The 22,824-nt window shown below is 36.7% G+C and overlaps 1 protein-coding gene across 7 annotated transcripts in view; it reads left to right on the top strand.

Moving 5' to 3' along the window:
- FAM169A (family with sequence similarity 169 member A) overlaps window positions 1-22,824 on the top strand; it is a 73,696-nt gene that overhangs the window by 44,919 nt on the left and 5,953 nt on the right. For 5 of the 7 annotated variants that reach the window (XM_027606328.1, XM_027606325.1, XM_027606327.1 and 2 more), the window contains 6 exons: window positions 1,381-1,560; window positions 12,643-12,771; window positions 13,298-13,410; window positions 16,182-16,221; window positions 16,716-16,866; window positions 20,337-20,493. In XM_027606328.1, coding sequence (XP_027462129.1) covers window positions 1,381-1,560; window positions 12,643-12,771; window positions 13,298-13,410; window positions 16,182-16,221; window positions 16,716-16,866; window positions 20,337-20,493 — 770 coding nt within the window. The remainder of the gene's footprint in view (window positions 1-1,380; window positions 1,561-12,642; window positions 12,772-13,297; window positions 13,411-16,181; window positions 16,222-16,715; window positions 16,867-20,336; window positions 20,494-22,824) is intronic. The other 2 variants (XM_027606326.2, XM_027606330.1) reach the window with 2 other exon arrangements.

The raw sequence follows: 22,824 nt of genomic DNA, 5'->3' as shown, positions 1-22,824 counted from the left end.
TTCTCCCTCTCCCACTCCCTCTGCTTGTGATCCCTCTTTCGCTGTGTTTCTCTCTGTCAAATAAATAAATAAAATCTTTAAAAAAAAGATACTGCTGTACATAGTTACCATTTTTTTTGTAGTGATAACACTGAATATGTACTTTCTTAGTAAATTTCAAGTATACAGCATTTTTAACTATAGCCATTCTAAAAGACCTTTTAACCCATAGAAGTACCCTAGCTGAATGTCAGCAGTTAAGATTTAAGTAATGAGAATTACTTATTCTAAGCTTAAATTAGTTGATAGTCTTAGAAACTGTTACAGAAAGTTACTGAAATTCTCCAATTTTGTCATAAATAATTCAAATTATTTCATTGAACTAAAAAAGATCTTGTTACATTGACCAATTCATCAAATAATATGATTGGTACAAGTCAGTTTGTGAGATGTTTGTTACCTGAAATTTTATGTCTTCCTTGAACTGCATTACTGGAATTATCTGAAATCATATGAATAATCTGACTGAGACAATAGATTTTTTTATTTGAGGCACAAAACGAGTAGAATATTGACTGATAACTGTGAACTATTTCTAAAATTAATGTTGTGACAGTTGGATGCCCCACCGTGATGCCCACAACTTATATATTGTCTTAAAATGTGTTAAAGGAGCAAACATATCTAATTGGAGGGTCAGAACACAAATCAGGGCTCTTAAAAAGACAGATCACCCTAGCTGTTTAATAGAAGAGGCATATTTAGTTACTATCAGTTATTTCTCCTGTTTAACCGTAAGCATACAGGATATTTAAAAAAACACATTTACAGCAAAAAGATTGCTGACTTAGCCATTTCTAAGACAAATGTTTCCATTTAGTCCTAATCCATAGTCCTTAAAAATCTGGAAAACTGATTTCTTTGCCATCATGGATGGAGTAGATAAAAACAGTAGACTGTACTCACTAGAGAAAAAGGGATAGATGGATGTTCAGGTACTCAAGTTGTAGTGAGGTACTTCATGCATTGTATACTGTGTACAGTCATCACATACTCTTTCAGTTTTAAAATGTAATAGTTGATGAGTTTTAAAGTTGTGCAAGTCTGTAGACAGCAATGCATATTCTAGTATATACTTCAAAAAATGGTAATAGTGACTTGTATTAGATGATACTGCTGACAAAATACATAGCTCTTCTCATTATCACATGTATACATTGTGATGTGTAATAGCAGCTGGGAAGCATCTTATATTATGAAATTGACAAATTTCTTTAACACTCTTGATGTAGGAAAACTAACCGTTTTTAGAAAGACTGTTAACTCATGTTCTTTAAACAACATATACACATATATGGCCTTTTAATGTGAAAAATTGTTGGGTTTCTTTTATGACTGCAGGAAGCATATGTGCCTCATTTCTTACCCAAAGCTACCAACTGCCAGTTCTTGATACAATGTTTGTAAGAAAGAAATACCGAGGCAAAGATTTTGGGCTTCATATGCTGGAGGACTTTGTTGATTCCTTTACGGAAGATGCTCTTGGCTTGCGGTATCCACTCTCCTCTCTCATGTACACAGGTAAATTAAGTTAAAAAAGGTTAAACTATTCTCAGGGTCACTTCGGAGTTGTTTCTGCAGAATATTGTAAATGTGTAAATTCATATAAATATAGCATTATTAACTAAATTTGGATTCTTTGGGTCCCTAAGGGCTTCATTTTGCAAATGTGTCCTTATCTCACGAGTATGGCTTTTTGGAGGTGTGGTGGCTTTTTAAAAAAGTTGAAATATAATTCATATACCATAAAATTCACCCTCTCAAAGTGTACAATTCAGTGGTTTCTATTACCTTTGTAGCTGTACCATAACCAGTATCTAATTCCAGAACATGCTCATTACCCCAAAAGAAACCCTGCTCCAGTTAGTAGTCACTCTTCATTCCCCTACTCTTTCATCCCCTAGCAATCACTGATCTGTTTTCTTCTGTATGGATTTACCTGTTCTCAACATTTCATAGAAATGTAATCATGTGATATGATTATATTATAAGCCCTTTGTGTCTAGCTTCTTTTGTTTTGTATAAATTTTGTTAAAGTTCATCCATGTTGTAGAATGAAGCAGTATTCATTCCTTTTTATGGATGAATAATCTGTTTTATGGATATGCCACATTTTGTTTATCATCAGTTGATGGACTTTTGGGTTGTTTCCACTTTTTGCTGTTATGAATAATGCTGCTGTGAACGTTTGTATAGTTTTTGTGTGGACATTTCTCTGCACCTAGGTGTGGATGGAATTGTTGGGTCATATGGTGACTCTATATTTAACATTCTGAGGAAGCGCCAAACTGTTTTCCAAAGCAATTGTACCATTTTACATTCCCATGAATAGTGTTTGAGAGTTACAATTTCTTTATATCCTCACCAACACTTGTTACTATCTTTTTGATTATAGCCATTCTTGTGGGTGTAAAGTGGCATCTTATAATAGTTTTGGTTTGCATTTCATGTTGAGCATCTTTTCATATGCTAATTGGCCATTTCTGTATCTTCTTTGGGGAAATGTATATTTAGATCTTTTGACCATTTCTTCTTTGGGTTCTCTGTGGTAGCTTTTAAAGTTAAAAAAGAAAGTAATTTCAGACATACAAAAAGATGTAAAGAATAAGACAACAAATACTCAAGAACCATCCAGCATGTAGCATCCATGAGAAGTGGATCATTGTCAGTACAGTTGTACACCCACCCAATTAGCTCACTCCCTTCCCTGAAATAAGTATTACCTCAGTTTGGCATTTATTTTCCCCATATATTTTTCTTTCTTTTTTTAAGGATTTTATTTATTTATTTGACAGAGAGCACAAATGGGGGGGATGGCAGAGGGAAAAGGAGAAGCAGGTTCCCCCCTGAGCAGGGAACCTGACGCAAGGCTCAATCCCAGGACCCTGGGATCATGTTCTGAGCTGAAGGCAGACACTTAACCCACTGAGCCACCCAGGTTCCCCTCCCCATATATTTTTTAGACTTTTCGTTTCTGAGAGAGAGCGAGGGAGAGAGAGAAAGTGTGCATGCATACACGTGTACAAGGGGCGGGGGCGGGGCTGAGGCTGAGGGAGAGAGGGAACCTTAAGCAGGCTCCATGCCCAGCCCAGAGCCTGACGCGGGGCTCGATCTCAAGACCCTGAGGTCATGACCTGAGCCAAAATCAAGAGTTGAGTGCTTAACCAACTGAGCCACCCAGGCATCCCTCTTAGACTTATAAAGCATATTTATATATCCTCCAACAATATGTCATATTGTTTAACATATTTAAAAACTGGGGCACTGGGTGGCTCAGTTAAGTGTCTGCCTTTGGCTCAGGTTATATCCCGGGGTCTTGGGATTGAGCCCCCGTGTCAGCCTTCCTGCTCCGTGGGGATCCTGCTTCTCCCTCACCTTATGCAACCCCTCCCCACTTGTGTGCTCTCTCGCAAATATATAGATAAAATCTTTAAAAGAATTATATTTAAATGATATATACTGTGTGAATTCTGCAGTTTGATTTGTATATTTATGTTTATGAGAATCGTGTGGATTCACATAGCTCTGTTCGTTTTCAGTGCTGTTTAGTATTCCATTGTATGAATATACCTTGTGATATTTAAAAACTTTATTATTTATAAAAATATAAATATTTGCATTTATAAATGTAAATCCCAAACTACTGGTTTTCTCTTAGTGAAGGAAGATTTAATCCTGGAAGGTAATTTACTTGAAAACTTTATTAAAATAGAATTTACCATTGATTTTAGTCTAACTGGAAGTGTTTATTTCCACTGAAAATATATTTTTGTTCTAAGTTTGCTCCCCTTTTTTAATGTCAGAAATCCAGAAAGCAAGAACCAAGTGTTGCGTGCCCATCTTGAATCATAGTTTCTGTGTACATACATACATGAGAATGGAATGAACCCTGTATACAACTGGATAATCTGAAAATGGCTTTCCCCTTAAAATCTAATTATAGCTTTACTGAATTTGGGAAGGAATGTAAACATACCCACTGTAGGTAGAATCTCTTAATACTTACTCTTTTCTAGGGTGCCCAGGTGGCTTAGTCAGTTGGGCAGCTGCCTTTGGCTCGGCTCATGATCTCAGGGTCCTGGGATTGAGCCTTGTGTCAGGCTTTTTACCCCGTGGGGAGCCTGTTCCTCCCTCTACCCCTCCCCCCTGCTTGTGTGCACATGCGCCCGCTCTCTCAAATAAATAAAAAAATCTTTTAAAAAAAATACTCTTTTCTAATTCTAATGATAAATTGAATGCCAAATGAATTACTATTTTTGCATAGTCTGTGTGGGTTTTAGCTCCACTGATCCTTCAGGTTAGGCAGGAGATTGCCCGATAATGTTTTATTGGTCTCATTTGTATTATTTTGTGAATAAGACTCTTTGAAGTGTGAAAATAAAGGAATTTATTGAAAATAGAAAATTATAGGGATGCCTGGGTGGCTCAGTTGGTTAAGCGACTGCCTTCAGCTCAGGTCATGATCCTGGAGTCCCTGGATCGAGTCCCACATCGGGCTCCCTGCTCAGCAGTGAGTCTGCTTCTCCCTCTGACTCTCCCCCCTCTCATGTGCGCGCGCTCTCTCTCAAATTAATAAATAAAATCTTAAAAAAAAAGAAAAAAATAGAAAATTTTAGACTTATGTGGCATCTCCATTTTCTATTTCTTGCTTTCTGTCTTGTACAATGTTTATTATACTTGAAGAACTTGGATTTCCATTTGATTTTCTCTTACAACTTAATTAGTAGTTTTTTTTAAAGATTTTATTTATTCATGAGAGACAGAGAGAGAGAGGCAGAGGGAGAAGCAGGCTCCCCAAGGGGCAGGGAGCCCGATGTGGGACTCGATCCCAGGACCCGGGAATCATGACCCGAGCCAAAGGCAGACGCCCAACCATCTGAACCACCCAGGCGCCCCTAATTAGTAGTTCTTGAGGCTGCTAGATATCCAGTATTCTTTGATGACCTTTACTTGTTTCCATGAATATTTTTAATGATTTAGGAAAGATTATGGTGTTGTACATTGTAAGCTTTAAAAAGATAATTTATTCATTCCCCAAATAGGTAACGAGTGCCATGTATGGATGGCTTGGCCTCAGGTTTGAGTAGATGATTAGCTAACTGTAAGAAGTTGATTTACAGAGTACTATCATGTACCGATACCTAAAGACGTGGAATGAATAAGGTCTCATGAATCTTACCCATTTGGAATTTATCCTGATGTACCATATGAGGTACAGGTCCGACTTTATTTTACCTGACAGGTATATGGTTTATATTATTTGTTGAATAATTTATCTTCTGCACTGATTTGCATTTATATCTATATCAGGTCAGCAAACAGTGGTCCACTGATCTGCTCTTTTTGTAAACAAAGATATTGAAACACACCTGTGTTCATCCACTTATATATTGCCTGTGGCTTCTTTTGCACTAAAATGTCAGAGTTGGTTAGTTATGACAGTACCCATATAGTCTGTAAGCCTAAAATCCTTACTGTCTGCCCCTTTAAGAAAAAGTTCCCAAATTCTTTTTTTTCAAAAATTTTTATTGTTATGTTAATCACCATACATTACATCATTAGTTTTTGAAAAAGTTTCCAAATTCTTAATCTAGATCATACATTAAATTTGTATATGTATATGTGTGTATTCCTTTTTTTTCTCAAGATTTTATTCATTTGAGAGGGAGGGAGAGAGAGAGCATGCAAGCTCAGGAGCAGTGGGGAGGGGGGCATGGGGAGGGAGAAGCAGACTACACTGAGCCGACACGGGGCTCATCCCAGGAATCCGGGATCATGACCTGAGCTGAAGGCAGACGCTTAACCAACTGAGCCACCCGGGCGCCCTGTTTATGTATATTTCTTATTTGCCAATTTATTTTTATTAATCTTTTAAGTTCCAGTACCTCACTCTTATATTTATTTTAGCTTTTGGTTATCTAAAAGGACTAGTCTTCTCCCCCATTTCATATTTCTGACCTTGCTTGTTTTCCTGTATAGACTTCAGAATCCACTTACTAGATTAAAAAAAAGTTTTGTTGTGATTTTATTGGAATTACTTTTAAACTTATATATTAGCCCCTAATATAAGATCCACCAAAAAACTATTAGAACCAATAGGAGTGCTTCAGTCAGTGGAGTATGTGACTCTTGATACTGGGGTTGAAAGTTTGGGCCCCATGTTGGGTCTAGAGACAATTTAAAAATAAAATCTTAAAAAAGAAATCTCTTGGAACTGATAAATGCATTCAGTGAAGTTGCAGGATGCAAAATCAATGTGCAGGTATCTATTGTATTTCTATACACTAATAATGAAGCAGCAGAAAGAGCAAATAAAACAATCCCATTTACAATTGCACCACAAATAATAAAATATCTAGGAATAAATCTGACCAAAGAGGTGAAAAAGACCTGTACTCTGAAAACTTACAAACACTGATGAAAGAAATTGAAGATGGCACAAAGAAATGTAAAGACATTCGATGCTCATGGATTGGAAGAAAAATATGTTAAAATGTCCATACTATCTAAAGCAATCTACAGATTTAAATGCAATTCCCATCAAAATACCGACAGCATTTTTCACAGGAAAACAATCTGAAAGGTTGTATGGAACCACAAAAGACCTCGAATGGCCAAAGCAATCTTGGAAAAGAAAAACAAAACTGGAGGTATCACAATTCCAGACTTCAAGTTACATTACAAAGCTGTAGTAATCCAAACAGTATGGTACTGGCACCAAAATAGACACATAGATCAGTGAAACAGAATATAAAGCCTGGAAATAAACCCACAACTTATGGTCAGTTAATCTTTGACAAAGGAGGCAAGAACATGCAATGGGAGAGAAACAGTCTCTTCAACAGATAGTATTGGAAAAATTGGACATCAACATGCAAAGGAATGAAACTGTACCACTTTTGTACATTGTACACTCAAAGTGGACCAAGGACCTAAATGTGAGACCTGAAACCATAGAAATCCTAGAAGAGAACACAGGAGGTAATTTCTCTGATGTTGGATTTAGCAACATCCTTCTAGATCTGTCTCGTGAAGCAGTGGAAACAAAAGCAAAAATAAATTATTGGGACTGCATCAAAATAAAAAGCTTTTGCACAGCATAGGAAACAACCAACAAAACGAAAAGAAAACCTACAGAATGGGAGAAGATATTTGCAAATGACATCTCTTATACAACTTAACACAAAAAAACACAATCCAGTTAAAAATGGGCAGAGGACATGAACAGACATTTCTCCAAAGAAGACATGCAGATGGCCAACAGACACATGAAAAGATGCTGAATATCGCTCATCATCAGGGAAATGCAAATCAAAACTACAATGAGATATCACTTGTCAGAATGGCTAAAATAAAAAACTCAAGGGTTGGCGAAGATGTGGAGAAAAAGTAACCTGCTTGCACTGTTGGTGGGAATGCAAACTAGCGCAGACACTGTGGAAAACTGGAGGTTCCTCAAAAAATTAAAATAGAACTATCCGGGGCATATTGCTGAAAGCAAAGAGGCAAACTAAATAATGCTTTATAGTGTTTATGGACATAGATCTAAGTATGAAACCGTGGACAGGAAGGATATGCAACAACTTCAGGAACACCGTTGTCTCTGGGGAGAAAAGGAGAAAGGGCAATGGGATCAGGGAGGGGTCCGAAGAGAACATCGACTGTATCTACAAGGTTTTATTTAGTTCTCCCTAGAACTAAATTAAAACAGTATGGCAAAACTTTAATAATTGTTAATCTGGATAATGAATACATTGACACTAGGATACTATTCTTTTTTTTTTCCTGTATGTATAAGCATATAAAACATGTCTCACGTTTTTTGGTTTTAGTTTCCATACCTGTTAAAAAGGGAGAAGCTGGAGAAAACAAGCACAATAGGCACATTGAGTTGTTTGTCTGAATTTAATGACTAAAACAGTGGGGAATGCCTTACGTAGTCAGTATGAGGTCCAAAAGGAGCACTTTAGGAAAGGTGACTAGAGTTGAAGCTTCCAATTCAGATTTGTCTGTTCCACAAGAAAGAACATCTACCAGCTAAGCAGCACTGGCTATTCCTTAACAAGTTGTGGAACTGGTTAAGGAATAGCCTTCTACTTACTAACATTGTACATGCAGCACTAAGACATTTACCCTTGCAGTAAAATTCTTTTAAAGCCTAAGCTTTACAATATGGACCCTACACTTTTCTACAGATATTCCCTAATGCTAAATGTCTCCAAACTATTTTAACATTCTCTGCCTCATAGAACCTTTTCACAGCCATTTATTTAGCACATTCATTCTGTGCAAAGAACTAGACAGAGTGCTGTTATAGAAGAAATAGTCATGGAATTTGTGCACAAGGAACTCAAGAGTCTAAGCTGGTGTTAAAATGAAAACCTAAAAGAGATAGATTATAAAGTAGAACACACTTTAAGGAGCTTAAGAGCACTATAGGGAAAGCACCATAAGATTTAGAGGAGGAAAGATGTACTTTTGTTGGTAGAGATCACGCAAGGCTTCCAGTCTGGGCCCTAACAAAGAAGCAGATTCTCTAAAACTCAAGAAAATGAACTCTGGAGTTACTAGAAATTTAGTGTTGTGGCTAGGTACAAAATTAATACATAAGTAAGTCAGTATGTTTCATGTATATAACCACTAGTTAGAAGAAATAAAGTAAGGGAACACAATATTTATAATGGCAACAAAAGAGATAAAATTCCTGAATGTATACATTTTTTCCTATGTTAATTCTAAGAACTCTGTGGAGAATATGTAAATGCTAACTGGTTTGAACAAAATCATACAATTATTATACAATTATATTGTTGGACAGAAAATAAGATAATGGTGTCAATTCTCTAGAAGCTAATATGTGAGGGTTTTTTTTTTACATTTTTAAAAGTTTTAATTCCAGTGCTCATCAGCATAAGTGTACTCTTTTAATTATTTTTATTTTTAAAGATTTTATTTTTAAGTGATCTCTATACGCCCAATGTGGGGCTTGCACTTAAACCCTGAGATGAAGAGTCACATGCTCTACTGACTGAGCTAGCCAGGTGCCCCAAGATAAGTGTACTCTTAATCCCCACCTGTTTCACCCATCCCCCTGTCCACCTCCCCTCTGGTAACCATCTGATCTCTATACTTAAGAGTCTATTTTTCAGTTTGTCTATTTTTTCTCCTTTGTTTCCTTAAATTCCATATATGAGTGAAATCATATGGTATTTCTCTCTCTGACTGACTGACTTTGCTTAGCATTCTACCCTCTAGATCCATCCATGTTGTTGCAAATGGCAAGGTTTCATTCTTTTTGATGGATAAGTAATATGACATGGTATATACATGCCACATCTTTATCCATTCATCTGTCATTGGATACTTGGGCTGCTTCCATATCTTGGCTAATTGTAAATAATGCTGCAGTAAACATGGGCATGCATATATCCTTTTAAATTAGTGTTTTCATATTCTTTGGGTAAATACCCAGTAGTGCAGTTACTAGATCATAAGGTTGTTCTATTTTTATTTTATTTTATTTTTATAAAGATTTTACTTATTTGTCAGAGAGTGCACACAAGCAGGGGGAGCGGCAGGCAGAGGGAGAAGGAGAAGCAGGCTCCCCACTGAGCAGGGATCCCAGTGTGGGGCTCGATCCCAGGACCCTGGGATCATGACCTGAGCCGAAGGCAGACACTTAGCTGACTGAGCCACCCAGGTGTCCCAATTTTTAAAGATTTTATTTTTAAGTAATCTCCACAACCAATGTAGGGCTCAAACACACAACCCCAAGATCAAGAGTTGCATGCTCTACTGACTAAGCCAGCCAGGTGCCCCTAGTTTGCTTTTTTATTTTAGAATTTTTCAAGTTTTTTGGGTGCTATAATACATATAACATATTACTTATCATTTGAACTATTTGTAGATGTGCAATTCAGTGGCATTAGTCACATTCATTCTCTGTTGTTATGAATTTGCCTATTCTAGGTACCTTATAGAAGTGGAATCATACAATATTTGTTCTATGTGTGTCTTATTTCACTTAGCATGGTATTTAAGAATCATCCATGTTGTAGCATATATAAAAATTTCTTTCCTGGGGTGCGTGGGTGGCTCAGTTGGTTAAGTGGCTGACTTTTTTTTTTTTTGAAGATTTATTTATTTGAGAAAGAGAGTGTGTGCACACATAGAGAGCAGGGAGGAGCAGAGGGAGAGGGAGAGAGAAACCCAAGCAGATTCTACCCTGAGCGTGGAGCCCTATATGCAGCTTGATGTCACACAACCTGAGCCAGAACCAAGAGTCGGACACTCAACTGACTGAGCCACCCAGGCACCCCACAGCTGACTCTTGATTTTGGCTCCTGTCACAGTCTCGGGGTTGTGGGATCAAGCCCTGTGTCTGGATCCTTGCTCAGTGGGGAGTCTGCTTGAAAATTCTCTCACTCCCTCTGCCCCTCCCCCTACTCGTCCATGCACGTTCTCTCTCTCATATCTTCAAAAAAATCCTTTCCTTTTTATGGTGTGTATTTTTATTGTGTGTACATGTTACATTTCATTCATTCATCCATTCATCTTCTGATGGATGGACAGTTGGGTTCTTTCTACCTTTTGGCTATTGTGAACAATGCTGCCATGGGCACTGGTGTACAGATAACTGTTCGAGTCCCTGCTTTCTGTTCTTTTGGCTCTATAGCTGAGAGTGGAATTGCTGAGTTATATGGTAATTCTGTGTTGAACTTCTTGAGGAATTGCCAAACTGTTTTCCACAGAGGCTGCATCATTTTGTTTAATGTGTTTTTAAACTTTATATAAATGACATCATTTGTACATATACTAACTTGTTTTTTTACTGATCTTTTTAATAGATTTATCATTGTTAGTATATAGCTGTAATTTGTTGTAGCTTCTGCGTAGTATTTTATTGTATACATTTTATAATTTATTCATGTATCCGTTAATGATGGGCTCTTAGGTTGAACTCCCCACCCCTGTTTAAAAACAGCCCTGTAATGAATATTATAGAAGTCTTCTTGTGCATATGTGTACGTCATTAGGGTATATACCCGGTAGTAGAATTGGAGCATACAATATGTCTTTTCAGCTTTACTAACTATTGCAAAATTATTCTCACACGAGAAAGTGGGAGTTTCCATTTTCCTTATTCTTTGGATGCTTGGGTTATCAGATGGGTGTGAAAATGGTATCTAGTTGTTTCATCTTGCATTTCCCTGGCAGCTAGTGAGGTTTGCTGTCTTTACCTTTGTTAAGTGACCTTCCAAGTTTCATTATATGTACATTTCCTTTTCATAGCATCTGCCAGTTTCTTTTTGGGATCATTTTATCTTGCAATTTTAGGATTTTTTAATATGCTGAGAATACTAATTTTTTTTTGTTTTATTCTGAAAATCTCCTAATCTCTGCCTTTATGGTATCTTTTTAGTATAAAACTATGCAGCCCAGATTTAATTTCAATTTAATTAAAATTATACATTCATTTCTTCAGTAGCCACATGTGGCTAGTGGCTACTGTATTGGACACTGCTGATACAGGACATTTCCATCATTGTAGAAAGTTCTGTTGCACAGTTCCTGATAGAAAGTTTTACTTTTTTTTTATTTTTATTTTTTTAAAGATTTTATTTCTTTGACAGAGAGAGACACAGTGGGGGAGGGAACACAAAAGCAGGGGGAGTGGGAGAGGGAGAAGCAGGCTCCCTGCCGAGCAGAGAGCCACATGCGGGGCTCGATCCCAGGACCCTGAGATCATGACCTGAGCCGAAGGCAGACGCTTAACGACTGAGCCACCCAGGCGCCCCCTGATAGAAATTTTAAACTTTAACAAGTTTATCATAATATTTCATTATGGATTGTGATTTTGTGTCTTTCATGAGAAATCTTTTAGCACCGTTATGTCCGGGAGGTATTCTCTTATGTTTTCTTTTAAACAGTTTGCTTTTCTTAGTAGGTCTTAGAATCCATCTGGAATTTAATTTTGTGAATGGTGTTGATGTGAGGTCAGGATCTGACTTTATTTTCTTCTATATGGATTTTTGTTCTAGCATTATTATTTTGATAGTGGATCTACTCTACACTGAGATGTAATGCCTCCTCTGTCATTTGCCAGGTTTTTAGTGTATGTGTGCTTCTTTTCTGGTGGGCTTTTTTCCCCTGGTATTTTAACTTTTCTTTTTCCTTTTCTTCTTTCCATATCCTTTCTTAACCCTTTTTTCTCTATTTTGAAGTTGGGGTCAAGTTTTGACAAATTCCCCTAAAAAATAAACTTGTTGGGTATTTGTTTAGAATTGCATGGAATTTACCAAATAATTGGTGAGAATTGGTGGTTTTATACTATTGAGTCTAATAATCATTTTATTCTAATTTTATGCCCCTTGGTAATAATTAGTAATTTTTTTCTTAAAGGTGAAGCACATCTTTTAATAGGATTTTTTTTTGTTTGTTCAGGTTAAAATTTTCATTAATGAGACTGATGTGTAGTTGAGTTGCATTGGTGTTATCCTAGCCCCGTTAAGTGATTTGGGCAGCTTACTGTCTATCTTCTTTTCTGTTTTCTAAAACAGTTGATATTTGGGATTTCTAGAAAATTCTGAATGTATTTTTCAGCTTGCAAGCAGTACTTTGAAAAGTATCCGGGAGACCATGAACTCCTTTGGGAGGTTGAAGGTGTTGGACACTGGTACCAGCGAATACCAGTCACCAGAGCATTACAGAGAGAAACACTTAAAATTTCAGGTAAGAATTATAGGTTTCAAGTTGGAACACATGTCAAGCTTAAAGAGCAGAGCCTTTTAATGTTTGTGTCTCTTAGTCCAGAGTTATAGTATATTGTAATGTGACCTCTCTAGTAACAGATCCTCTTTTCTAAAGTTTGAATTTTTGTTATGTATTAACATTTGAGTCACTAAGAATAAGAGGACCTAGAATTATAATAGCCCAGCAGAATCTAACATTCTAGGAATTGGTGGGTAAGAAGGAAACACAGATACCTAGTCAGCATAGACTAGGCATCAAGGAATTAAAGAGTAGTCCCTGGTTTCATGCATCTTTCCTCAAAGTCACTAAATACAGATAACTAATACTTTATAATTGCAACGTTTCATTATAACATATTGGTTAAGGAGATATTCCACACCTAGATTTTCCACACCCTTCTGTTCAGGATGCTATTCAGGACTTTTGGGCAAATCAGGACAAACCATGTTACAATTAAAACCAAATACTGATTGGGTTACAATTTTTAAAATTCTTCTGTACACAGCAGTTTCTCAAAATGAAGCTAAAAGACCTATGTGTGGAGAGTATGGTCTTTCATCTGTTCCAGAATATGAAGCAGAAACTGAAGACAATCAGTCTAGTGAGATGCAGCTAACTGTAGGTACACTGTATGTTTATTGTAGGAAATAATTTTTCTGTTCTTTAAACTAGATTCAGCTAATATTTAATTTTGTAAATGTTAAAGTTTATTCATCAAGTTTTACATAATTTTAAAATTTTTACTGTGTTAGTTTTCTTGGTATCTCCTGTTAATGGCTTACTAAGGACTTAATTTTCTTTGAAAAATAATTTGGAATCACACAAAATAATATAGAAGAAAATAAAAATCTGTAATCCCACTACCCCAGATATAGCAACTGTTAACATTTTTGTATTTGTATTTTATATATATTATAAAACATGTATCTGTATACATTTTTGTTTTCTGTTGTGCTGCTTCTGTTTTTCCTCCATTAACATAATATTATAAGCATTTTCCATGGCATTATTGTTTTAAAACATTGTTAAATAGCAGTGTACTATTCTATGTAAATACCATTGTTTATTTCTTTAACATACTATACTTAAGTTTTTTGCATAAGTGACCCAGCAGTGAACACATTTATACATGCATCTTTTTGCCTATGTAATTCTTTCATTGCACTGATAAATTTCTAGAGGTGAAATTAGGAATAGGTCAAAGGTTATGAAGTTATTGTGGAAAGTTTGAGTCTATCTATGCTAGGTCTTTGTAGAATGTAATGCACTTTTAAAGTACTAGGTAAACCTTTCAGGGACAAGTGCTTTGGGGAATTACTTGTGCCTCTTATTCCTGACTTAATTAGCGTGAATGTTGACTGAACTTTTTGGAAACCTTTTTAAGGATAATATAAATCATATAATTACTTTTAAGGAGTTAGATTTTTTTGTTTTTATTTTTTTCTACATTTGGAACCAAACTAAATGGTAAGCCTGGGTTTGATTATATTGTGATCCAAATTCCTCAGATATACTTAAATTTATTTAGTATTGGTCCTACATCATAAAATCGGGGAATGTAGAAAAAAATCTTTTCCCAAAATGTGGTGAGAGCAATGATTTACCTTAATGATAAGCCAAATAATTTTAAATGAGCTGTGTAAATGAGAATATATATTAAACCATGTCATAAGATTGGCAGCATAAATTCAGTTTTCTTTCATTATAGAAATTCATGTTCTTCAAATTACTTTAAGATTTTAATTAGTTCAAGGAAAATATTTCTCACATTAAACTATTTTATCTTTTTATTGCTAACCAAATGGGAAAATGGTTTTGTTTGTGTATTTTAACCACATTGTTTTTAGCTTTACTGCGGTATAATTGACAAAAATTGTACAACTTCATGTTTTGAGATAAACTGAAACAATCACTATATGATTTATTCTAGGTGATGATGGTATTTCTACTTGCTTTTTCCTGTTTTGTGACATAAAACATTACATGTACTTCTCTTACACTCTTTGAACCTTTTTTAATTGATTTCTTTTGTGTGTTACCTTGTCTAGTTCAACTACAGGCTTCTTGAAGACAGGATTTTTATCTTATCTGTCACAGTTTATCCTTGTTTGTGTCCTCTCAGACCTTCTTAAAGTCTCTGTGCCTGTTGTGTTGTAGGGTTTCATTAAGTGTGTGATGAATGAATGAATAGTAGTTTATGTAATAGATACTGTGGCAAGCACTGGATGTACAAAGATATGGTTCTTACAAGCATGGGAGAAGTAGATGGTCCATTATTGGAAACATAAAATAAACTACAGTATTATAATTCCCTTAATAGAGCAAATAGCAAGTGTTTGAAGGTACGTAGCAGAGTATGAGTAACTCTACCCCAGGAGTGGAATAGGTGAGGTAGCAACCAAGCTGACTTGCAAAGGGCAGGTGTGAGTTTTGTGACAAGGGTTAGGGCATTCCAAATGCTAGCCTGTGGAAAAAAAAAAACAAAACCAAAACCAAACAGGTGTGAAAGAAAATGGCATGTTTGATATGTAAGAGGCATTTGGTTTTGGGGAGGTTGAGAATTTATATTCTAGGCAGTGATAAACCATTAAAGGTTTTGTTTCTGGCTTTTTTTAAAGCAAAAGAGTAGCACCATTTGTGATTTGGAAGCATCTCTGTCATCAGATTGGAGGGGATTATAGAGCATGTGATTAGAGCAAGGGGTACCAGGGATGAGGCTCTCGGAGTAATTCACATTAAAGATGAAAAAGGCCTAAACGAAAGCATCGGTAATACGAAGGAGGGGGCAGTTTTGGGAGATTCTTCAGTCAGAATTGACAGGCTTTCCAGTTCACTGAATGAAGGTTAAGAAGAAATCATTACTGACTTACAGGTTTTTGGCCAGAATGGCTGACTGAACTGTTATTGCCATTAACCAAGACAGAGAATAATACAAGTTCAGTTTGGAACAGGTTGGTTGTGAAATTAGATGGAGTCCATATTTCCTTTAAAAAAGAGCTTTGGAAATCAGGAAAGAAGTTGGGGAGATTAAATTGTCTATCTGGATTCATCAGCAAATAGATGTTGAAGTAAAGGTAGTAGATAAAATTACACAGGGAGAGGGTACGGACAGAGAAGAGGGGCTTGCCCAGGACAGGACACTAGGAACCTCCAGTGAGTTGCCTGTAACATATGAGATGGATTGGTAAGGGCTCAGCCTCAGGATGAACTGAGGCTGTAACAGCACCTTTTAATTTCTTCAGTAAATTTCCTTGAATGGTGACTAGTGAATACCAAAAGTACTATTTGAAAAATGTTTCACAAGATTTTCTTTGACACTGACTAAAGTAGATTCATAGGGAGAAAAAACGATCTAAAACTTTTGGTTTTAATCTGTATTTCTATTTTAGATTGACTCTCTAAAAGATGCCTTTGCAAGTACTTCTGAAGGTAAGAAATTGAGCTAATCTACCAGTACGTGAGATGCTTAGAATTTAGGGGTGGGAGATGTCTCTTAGAGTAAGTGAACACTCATCCCACTCTAAGATCTAGAGCTGAGTTACAACGCCACCACTACCACTGGTCTTGCTGTGTGAACAGAGTAAGCTATCACACCTCTTTTTTCCTCATTTCCTTAACCTGTAAAATAGGGAGAGTGATGTCTGCCTTGTTTATGTCCCGAGAGTATTGGGAGAAAATATAAGTGAAAATGCAAAAATACATTGCAGAGCTCAGGGCAATATGAAAATGGGAGGGATGAATAATGTGAAGTTATTCCATAATTTAGAAAAAAAGACTGACATTGTTTTTTGGCCTGATAGAAAGAAATGTGTAATTGTGGGAATATATGTAAGCTAGCATAGTTCTTAGATTTCTGTGTATTGTAACAGATAATCCTTTCAGGATCATACTGAATTAATTGTAGTTCTGCTGTTTTTTCTCAGGTCATGATAAAACACCAGTTTCCACTCGTACTCGAAGTAGTCATCTGAAGCGGCCAAAGATTGGGAAGCGGTTTCAGGATTCTGAATTTAGTAGTTCTCAAGGAGAAGATGAAAAAACGTCCCAGACTTCACCTACAGCTTCAATAAACAAGTAAAGTATTGGTTATTTTACTCTCATTATTTTGTTATTCTTACTTCCATATTTTTGTAAAGGTTTTATTTAATTGAGAGAGAGAGCACAAGCGGGGAGGGGCAGAGAGAGAGGGAGAAGCAGACTCCCCGCTAAGTAGGGAGCCTGATCCCATGATTCTGGGATCATGATCTGAGCCGAAGTTAGACTTAACCAACTGAGCCACCCAGGTGCCCCTTCTTATTTTCATGTTACTAGTATTTAGTATTTAAGATGGAAGTTGTTATTATATATTGTTTGTGTAGCACATAACCTTGGTGTAAGAGTTTGTATTTGAATTCTTCTACAGGATTACTGATTGTACTCACTTTGACATATTACAGGGAGAAGTTGCTAGTAAGAGAGTAAAATAAATCCACAATTTAATCTCTCATGTTTGAAAATCCAAGAGAATATTCTAGTGATTATATTATCCCAACTTTGACAGTAGCTATAATTTTTAGTAATGCTGAGGTTTAGTCAATTTTTTAAAAACCCTAAGTTTTATTGTATAATGGATTCATTTTACTGGGTTACTGGATATAACACAAATTAGCAATAACCATAAGTGGTTCAGTCCCATCCTCTAGGAACTTAATAGCCAGCTGAATCAGTAGAACACTGGGGTCAAATCCTTATCCTCTATCTTCCTGGGAACCTTAAAGAAAGCAAGATTTCAAATTTTATAGTAAAACTAGACTTTTTTGTCATAATAGTCCTATCAGTTGTTCCTGAGTTAACCATTCATTGGTTTGCTGTTTTATCTGTGAAATTATTTTACTCAAGTAGAAAATTTTGTAGCTATGCTAATGTAATTATGTAAATAATTTTAAATTTGGATAATTGTGTAGTTATGTAAATGTTCTATTTTAGTGAAAAATTCATGTTAAAGGCAAATATAACTATTTAAATATTTAAATCTAGTAATGTGAAAGATAAGAGGTTGGATAATTAGCTTTCCTCCTGTGAAACATTTTGATGTAATACCCTTTTTAGAAGGGAATATAACAGTGCATTTATATTGAACATCCCAGAATTATTGTAGGATTTTGTTTTTCTGTTTTTCTTTTTTTAAAGATTTTATTTATTTATTTGACAGAGAGAGACATAGCGAGAGAGGGAACACAAGCAGGGGGAGTGGGAGAGGGAGAAGCAGACTTCCCGCCGAGCAGGGAGCCCGATGCGGGGCTCGATCCCAGGACCCTGGGATCATGACCTGAGCTGAAGGCAGACGCTTAACGACTGAGCCACCCAGGCGCCCCCTGTTTTTCTTTTTCTTTTTTTTCTTTTTTTTTTTTTTTTAAAGATTTTATTTATTTATTTGAGAAAGAGAGAATGAGAGAGAGAGAGAGAGAGCACATGAGAGGGGGGCGGGTCAGAGGGAGAAGCAGACTCCCTGCTGAGCAGGGAGCCCGATGCGGGACTCGATCCCGGGACTCCAGGATCATGACCTGAGCTGAATGCAGTCACTCAACCAACTGAGCCACCCAGGCGCCCCCCTGTTTTTCATAAATAGAACGGTAACAGTAAGACTACATGCTTGAATGCTTACTCAGCTATTATGAAGAACAAAATTTCATCTTTGCCCTTGAAGAATTGACTGCCTGGTGGTTTCTAATTCGCTAGCTATACCTGTGACACAGGTTAAGAACACTGCAAGGTAGATTGGTGATGGTACAATAATAGAAGTGCAAAGTGGTGTAGATGCAGAGTAGAGATTTGATTGAATCTAATTGAGGGGATAGAGAGATTAAGCATTTGGGCCAGGGCTTGAAAGAGAAGATGAAACTCAACAAGCAGAGTCGAGAGAGAAGATGTTCTAGTCGGGGGAGTCCACAAACTATGGTCTGTAGATCAAATCTGACCCACTACCTATTGTAAATAAAACTTTATTGTAACACTTCCATATCTTAGATGTTTGTATGGTTGCTTTTGCATTACAATGGCAGAGTTGAGTAGTTGTTCAGAGACCATATGGCCCATAAAACCTAAAGGAATAGTTTGTTGACCCCTGATGTATACGAGGGTTGTCCAGAGAACTTACTGTGATGATGAAAATGTACTTTATGTGCCCTGCCTAAAACGGCAGCCCTACTTAGTATGCTCATTGAACACTTCAAGTATGGCCAGTGCAGCTTAGGAACTGACTTTTTAATTTCATTTAATTTTAATTAATGTAAATCATGACACGTGTTATGGCTACTGTATTACACCGTGCAGATATAGCATGAGCAAAGGCAAAAAGCAAAGAGGAATATTAATAAGGATAACTGATGTGTAATGTAAATGTTACCATCTAGCAGGAAATAAAAATATGAGAGTCTAGGTCCCAGGCCACAGGCATTGTAGCAGCATGAGCGACTCATTGAAGTATTTGGCAATATGATGAGCAAGACGACCTCCATTGCCTGGTGGATGAGGCCCAGCAAGATAACTCATGCGGGGGGAGCAAGTAGCCATACTGTGAGCAGCCCCATGAGGAGGTACCATGTGACAACAGTCCCCAAGGAATTGGGCCCTCAGTCTATTAGCCTGCATGAAGAGCTGAATGCTGCCAGCAACCACATGAGTGAGAGCTTGGGATGGTTGCAGGGAGCACTGCCAATTGGACCTTCAGACGAGACTGCATCCCCAGTAGCTGGGTTGATTGCAACTCCATGAGACCTTGAGCCAGAGATCCCTAGGTAAGCAACACCTCGATTCCTAACCCACAGAAACAAGATAATAAATGTTCGATGATTTCAGGTGTTAAAAAATACAGATATAGATATATATGAGGGTCTGGTCATGTTAGGCTTTGTAAGGAGATACACTTTATTCTCTAAGTTGTAGAGAACCATCAGAATTTGCTGAGCTGGACTGTCACAGGTACAGATGGGTATATTATAAACAGAGCTCTCACAGCTTTACTAAAGAATGATGTACTGCAAGTTCAAAGATGAGTTGGGACAAAGTTACAGTGGTCCAGAGAGAGTTGGGGCCTGAAGGAGCGCCATGAAAATGGGAACAGAAAATTAGGGATATGTTTGAAAGGCATTTTGGAGGTAAAACAAAACTGTATCATTTATTGTCCAAACTGGTATCTTTGAGAATGAAAGGGGCATTATTAGTGATTATGGCAACGCTGGGACAAAAGCTATGAACTGGACTGTCTCAGGTAACTTGGGATGTGTATTCATTCTAATAGAATGAGAGCCAATGAGATACGGTTAGAGTAAAAGAAGAATCTAGCTTACATGTTTGAGGAGATGTGTGTTACTACTCAAACTAGAGAATAAGGTAGGAAAGAGGGCAAGTTTGTAAGAAGAGGAGATTGGTTTTGGACCTGTAAGATTGGAACTTGTTGACTGAACAACACTTGGTGGATTCTCTAAAGTGTTACCTTATTAACACAATCCTAAAGTTTTATATTCATCCTTAATAAAACAAGTAAGAGTGGTTTTCTTTCCTAGATTGGAATCTACTGCACGCACATCAGAGAGCTCAGAAGAATTCCTGGAAGAAGAACCTGAACAAAGTGTGATTGAATTTGAGGATGAAAGTAGTGATAAGGATGCTCGGCCTGCACCAGAAACCCAACCACGTGTGGAAAAGCAAGATGGCGAAAAGGTATATGAGATCCCACTTTATTATTAAATAAAGTAATTGAAAGTAAACTGAATTTTAACTTTCTTAATCATAAATTGTTAGAAAAATCTGTTCACTATTTTAGAGTCATAGTAGAAATTGTGTTTAATGCTAAAAAGCATATCTCTGTACTAGCAAGGTCAGGTCCTGGAGTTGGGGAGAGGATAAAGTTACAAGTATCGTTTCATGTTTCAAACTGAATTTTTAAAAGTTTGACTTACAGCACAGGTAAAATTGAGGATGTTTAGGTAGTAAGATCCCTCTGTATATTAAAGTATAAATTAATTTGAGAGAGTAAACATACTTAAGTGACAAATTATATGAGTATGAGGTGTACCTTATAGAACCAGTTAGAATGCCATAAGGTCAATAAAGCCTCGTTTGCACCTGTATCTTGGTTAGAAGGATACAACTCATCATTCAAAATATATATTTGATTACAATTGATTATATATTCCTGGAAAAATAACTAAATTCATTTTTTTAATTTTTAAAATTTTTTAAAGATTTTATTTATTTGGCAGAGAGATACAGAGAGAGAACAAGTAGGCAGAGAGGCAGGCAGAGGGAGAGGGAGAAGCAGGCTTCCCGCCGAGCAGGGAGCCTGATGCGGGGCTCGATCCTAGGACCCTGGGATCATGACCTGAGCCGAAGGCAGCCGCTTAACCGACTGAGCCACCCAGGTGCCCCAAATTCAATTTTTTTTTTTAAATAGAAAACAAATGGGAAAATCCTTCGTGACCAAGTAAATTCTTTATTTGGCCTGATTTCTGCAGCTCTTCCAGTATTTGTCCTTACCTTTTTTTTTCCTTCTTCTTTTTCTTTAGTGTCTTCCATCTTTGGCTCTCAGAGAGTCCTTATTTCTTCTGTCCTAGGTGCTTAAGATTCTTTAAAAGTCTTTTACATGTTTGCCAAGTCCAGCCAGCATCCAAACAAGTGAAACTACATTATCAATTTTACTTTCTTAACTTATTCCAGTTTAGCTCCTGCTTTCTCTATTTCATGAAACTGTATTTTTTTTTATAGAGACACAGAGAGAGAGGGAACACAAGCAGGGAGTGGGAGAGGGAAAAGCAGGCTTCCTACTGAGCAGAGAGCCTGATACGGGACTCGATCCCAGGACCCTGGGATCGTGACCTGAGCCGAAGGCAGACGCTCAAGGACTGAGCCACCCAGGTGCCCCGAAACTGTATTTTTAAGTGGCATTTTTTTTTTTTTTTGGTAAAAAATTTGGACAGCAAAGCACATGTTTAAAAATGTGCCTCCAGACATTTATGGGGATATATATTTGTTATTTTTCTTTTGAAAACTTGACTATGCTGTATGTACTTAAGGTAATGGGTTTCATTTGTTCAGCAATACATTGGGCACATACTCTTGTAGGGTACCAGTGACACTTGAATTCACTTCAGTGGTTTTCATCACCTAGATTGACAACTGTGTCTTCCTTAATATTCTCTAGGCCCTTATAACGTAAGCTTTATAACACCACTGTATTTTGGTTTCTTGGTTTTCCTTTGAAAAGTTTTGTTTTTGTTTTATTTATTATTTGACTACTGTGCTTCCTCCTTTTTCCCCTTTATTTGTGGACATTCTAGAAGACTCAGTTCTTGACTTTCTGCTCTTGGTTCATGTTCTTTCTATGAAAATGTACCAATCTAATGGTTGAACTCTCATGTCTGTGGGTATGACCAGTAACTCTAGACTGTGAATATTGTTTGAGACTGTAATGCCACAGTATTACTTGTCGTCTGAATGTTCTATGTAGACGACGTATTTTATCATCTTAAATTCAACATAATCTCTATTCTTTCTTACCACTTCTGTATTGAGCCTTTTTTCCTGTTGGTTTTTTTTTTCTTTTTTTTTTTTATCTTTCCTTCTATTCCCAAACGTAAAATTTGAAGGACAGGTTTTTCTCATCTGTTGCTTCTGACTTTTAGTTAATTACTAACATTCTGGTTTTTTTTTAAGCTTTTGCTATGTTTTTCTCACTTCTTTTCAGCATTTTTTCCTACCCTAGTTGATCCTTTTATGAGCTTTATCATAATTACCTTCTGTATGCAGTCTACTTTCTGTATACTCTTTGGCCAGATAAATTTTTCTAAGTCCCTGATTTCCGTATCCCTGTGACTTTAGGGATCCTACATAATCCATACCAACCTATTTCTGAGCCCTTGAGTGCATCATTTTCTAATTTTTATAATGGTAATAAAATGCCCTCTATTAGAATGTCAATAAGATTCATTAGAACTATTAAACATTAAATAGAAGTATTTTACATTGATAAACATTGGCAGAAGAGTTTCAGAA

Source organism: Zalophus californianus, chromosome 5 (genome assembly GCF_009762305.2).
Source record: "Zalophus californianus isolate mZalCal1 chromosome 5, mZalCal1.pri.v2, whole genome shotgun sequence".
Classification (NCBI taxonomy): domain Eukaryota; kingdom Metazoa; phylum Chordata; class Mammalia; order Carnivora; family Otariidae; genus Zalophus; species Zalophus californianus.
This window is presented reverse-complemented; position numbering and strand designations above follow the sequence as displayed.